The sequence below is a fragment of the Condylura cristata genome, unplaced genomic scaffold (genome assembly GCF_000260355.1).
Source record: "Condylura cristata isolate star-nosed mole 26May11 unplaced genomic scaffold, ConCri1.0 scaffold00006, whole genome shotgun sequence".
Taxonomy (NCBI): Eukaryota; Metazoa; Chordata; class Mammalia; order Eulipotyphla; family Talpidae; genus Condylura; species Condylura cristata.
Window position 1 is genome coordinate 999,864 of NW_004567107.1, and position 1,165 is coordinate 1,001,028.

A 1,165-nucleotide genomic window follows, 5' to 3' on the forward strand; every position below is an offset into this window, starting at 1 on the left:
GCCAGAGCGGGCCTTTGTGCTCGGTGTTGGCCCGGGGCCTGCGGCCAAGTCCGCCTGGCTTCTTGAGTGGACTGCGGGCAGCTCTTGAATCCCCCACGCCGCGCTTCCCTCCCCCAGAAGCAGAGGCCAGACGTACCTTGGGGCCGGGCTTCCCAGTAATGCCGCGGGGGCCTCGCTCACCCCGTGGACCCTGCGCAGGCGGGAAAGGGGGGTCAGCTCTAGCCCCGGGGCGTCCAGAGGCCCCCCGCCCGCTGGCGTCCCCTGCGACGTGCTCCCGAGTCCGGGAGCCCACAGGTAGTTACCGTGGGGCCTCGCTGTCCCCGGGGTCCCGGCTTCCCAGGCGTGCCCTGGAACCAGAGGGGAGGGCTGGTCAGCGGGGGCCGGGCCGGCCACCTAAGGGGCGAGGGCCCCGTGCGCAGCACTCACTGCGGAAACCGGTTTCCGCGGGGGGTCTCAGCCCGCCGGCGCCCCCCGCACTCCATGCCGGGGGGGGGGGGTGGGCTTGTTACCGCAAGTGCGTCTGCGTGCCACAGGCATTGCCCCTGCAAGCCCGCCGGGCAAGGGTGGCGTGTGGCTGCCCGCCGGTCTCACCAGGTCCCGGGAACGGGTGGCGCGGAGACCAGAGGCCCCACGAGCGGAAGCGCGACAGGTCTCTGCACCAGGCCCGGCCCGGGCACACGCCACAGCCACGTGCCCAGGCCACGCGCAGTCCACACATCCACCGTGCCCAGGGCCCAAGCCCCGCGCCACAGCTGTCCCGGGCCCGCATGGGAGGGGCACCCGCTGATGCACCCCACAGACCCCAGCCCGGCCGCGTGGGCACAGCCAGCTCCACCCGGCGCCCAGGCCAGAGGCAGCCTCGTGCTGGTGCCCGAGTGTCCCGGGGCAGCGGGGTCCCGGCTGGCTCCGGCGAGCTCCGTGGCAGGGCTGGGCCCGCCAGCGGCGGAAGGGGAGCCCCCGGTGCAGGCCGCTGCCTGGCCACGGAGTGCTGCGGTTCACTGCGACCGGCCCAAGCTGCCTGCTGCCCCCGGGGTGCGGCGGCCACTGGCTCCGTGACAGGCAGCTGACCGCGGGGGCACCGCCCCGGCACACTCACCGTCTCGCCTCTCTGTCCGGGGTGTCCCGGGAGCCCGTCCTTGCCTGGAGGACCCTGAGGGAGAAGCAA

At 74.5% G+C, this 1,165-nt stretch overlaps 1 protein-coding gene and 1 long non-coding RNA gene across 2 annotated transcripts in view; both read right to left on the minus strand.

Moving 5' to 3' along the window:
* Window positions 1–348, minus strand: part of LOC105853328 — a 1,177-nt gene extending 829 nt beyond the window's left edge. The window contains exons 1-2 of the long non-coding RNA XR_001145175.1: window positions 303–348; window positions 137–190 (exon numbers count right to left, since the gene is read on the minus strand). This is a non-coding gene — a long non-coding RNA (uncharacterized LOC105853328). The remainder of the gene's footprint in view (window positions 1–136; window positions 191–302) is intronic.
* LOC101623468 (collagen alpha-1(XI) chain-like) overlaps window positions 1–1,156 on the minus strand; it is a gene marked incomplete at its 5' end in the record, with an annotated part of 28,152 nt that extends 26,996 nt beyond the window's left edge. The window contains one exon of the mRNA XM_012721180.1: window positions 1,097–1,156. Coding sequence (XP_012576634.1) covers window positions 1,097–1,156 — 60 coding nt within the window. The remainder of the gene's footprint in view (window positions 1–1,096) is intronic.
* Window positions 1,157–1,165: the final 9 nt, after the last annotated feature.